We start from the raw sequence: 1,515 nt of genomic DNA on the forward strand, positions 1-1,515 counted from the left end.
ATCAAGAGCACATAATCAGATTAAAAAAGGTAATAGCACAGACAAAAAAAGGGTTGTATTACTTGTGTCTAGCAGCAAGGCACTGCAAGCATGTTCTGAACATGTAAGAACCTGTAAGCTCTCTCTCCTGGCTGCCTACTTGCTAAACTCCTTTAGACTAGAAGCTTATATTATAGTTATACAGAATCTGTGTCCTTCCCGACTAATCTATCTGGGTACAGTAAATGTAGTGATTTGTCAACCTTTCTGGAAAGAGACAAGCAATTCAGCTATACGAAAAAAGTATTGTGCTGAAGGCCACTCCAAGCATCCTCTAAGCACCTACCAAAATAATGATTAAGACCCAAGAAAATTCAACCTAAGAAAGATATACAGTTGGGCATAAAGAGTATAAATATCATGAGTCAACTAAATTATCACTTGGTCTGAGATGATTAAAATTAACCATGAGCAAGAATGATATAATTATGGTGCTGTTGAATTAGACAGGTATCTACGTCAAAAGAAAGATGACAAACTATGCACTTGGCTAAACAACAATGTTTTCAGTATCCTTTTAAGAAAAGGAAAGTCTTTCGAAGGTGCAATGCTGCCTTTACATTGTATATACACTTTTAGCATTTTTACAATTAAGAAGATTATAAAAGGGATACAGCATCTGCTTTTTACAACTCAAATGTTGGCAGTTTACAGTAACAAGAGTGACTTGAAGCTTTTGTGATTCCTTTTAAAACAAGAGATTTTACTTATATTTTAAGACTGAAAATATTTTAAGAGTAAAAGTCACTTTCAACATTAATATAACAAAATCTACAGAACAGATTCCTTTCCAAATTACTATATAACAAAAACAATTTATTCAGAGAACAAGAAAAGACAAGAAATTATTTGAATCGCCTAATGATATAAATAAGCCAAAAAGACAGATCCTATTTGGAAACCCTTAACCCTCCCAAAATACCAATAAAAGTTCTAAAATACATATCTATAAAACATTAAACAGACTCCTTCATAAACCAATAATTGTACAGTTCAACAACTTAACAAGAATGCGAGGACCAAGGAAACAGTACATTTACACCATAAAAGAAGTACCAAAGTCAACACCAACTCAATACAAAAAATAGAATTTATTCAAAATACCATTTGGATCGATGCGCATGACTTCGCAGTTCCCCTCACTTTCATGTCTGAGCTGGAAATGAAAAAGACAGTTTAGGAAAATAAACAAAAATAACAAATAAAATTCAGTTTAAGATACGCTCTCGTTTCACTCCCCTCTCAAAACACTCTCCATCAACACCCTATAAAATAAATTCCACTTTAAGAATGAAATCATCTCTATGAGAACAGAACATAACCCAATCTCTCATGAAATAAACAATTAAACAGAAGAACTGTACCCCACAAACAATAAACCTGTTTCACACTGACAAGGAAAAGTACCTGAAAATCAAATAAGGCATACGACCTTCACCATGAGAGGATAGGGATGGAACGTTTGCAACATATGTA

General features: G+C 33.4%; 1 protein-coding gene across 1 annotated transcript in view; it reads right to left on the minus strand.

Moving 5' to 3' along the window:
• Window positions 1-1,515, minus strand: part of LOC119586945 — a 25,597-nt gene that overhangs the window by 22,410 nt on the left and 1,672 nt on the right. Inside the window, exon 2 of the mRNA XM_037935678.1 lies at window positions 1,144-1,195. Within this exon, the coding sequence (XP_037791606.1) occupies window positions 1,144-1,195 (52 nt within the window). The remainder of the gene's footprint in view (window positions 1-1,143; window positions 1,196-1,515) is intronic.

This window comes from Penaeus monodon, chromosome 22 (assembly GCF_015228065.2).
Source record: "Penaeus monodon isolate SGIC_2016 chromosome 22, NSTDA_Pmon_1, whole genome shotgun sequence".
NCBI classification, from domain to species: Eukaryota; Metazoa; Arthropoda; class Malacostraca; order Decapoda; family Penaeidae; genus Penaeus; species Penaeus monodon.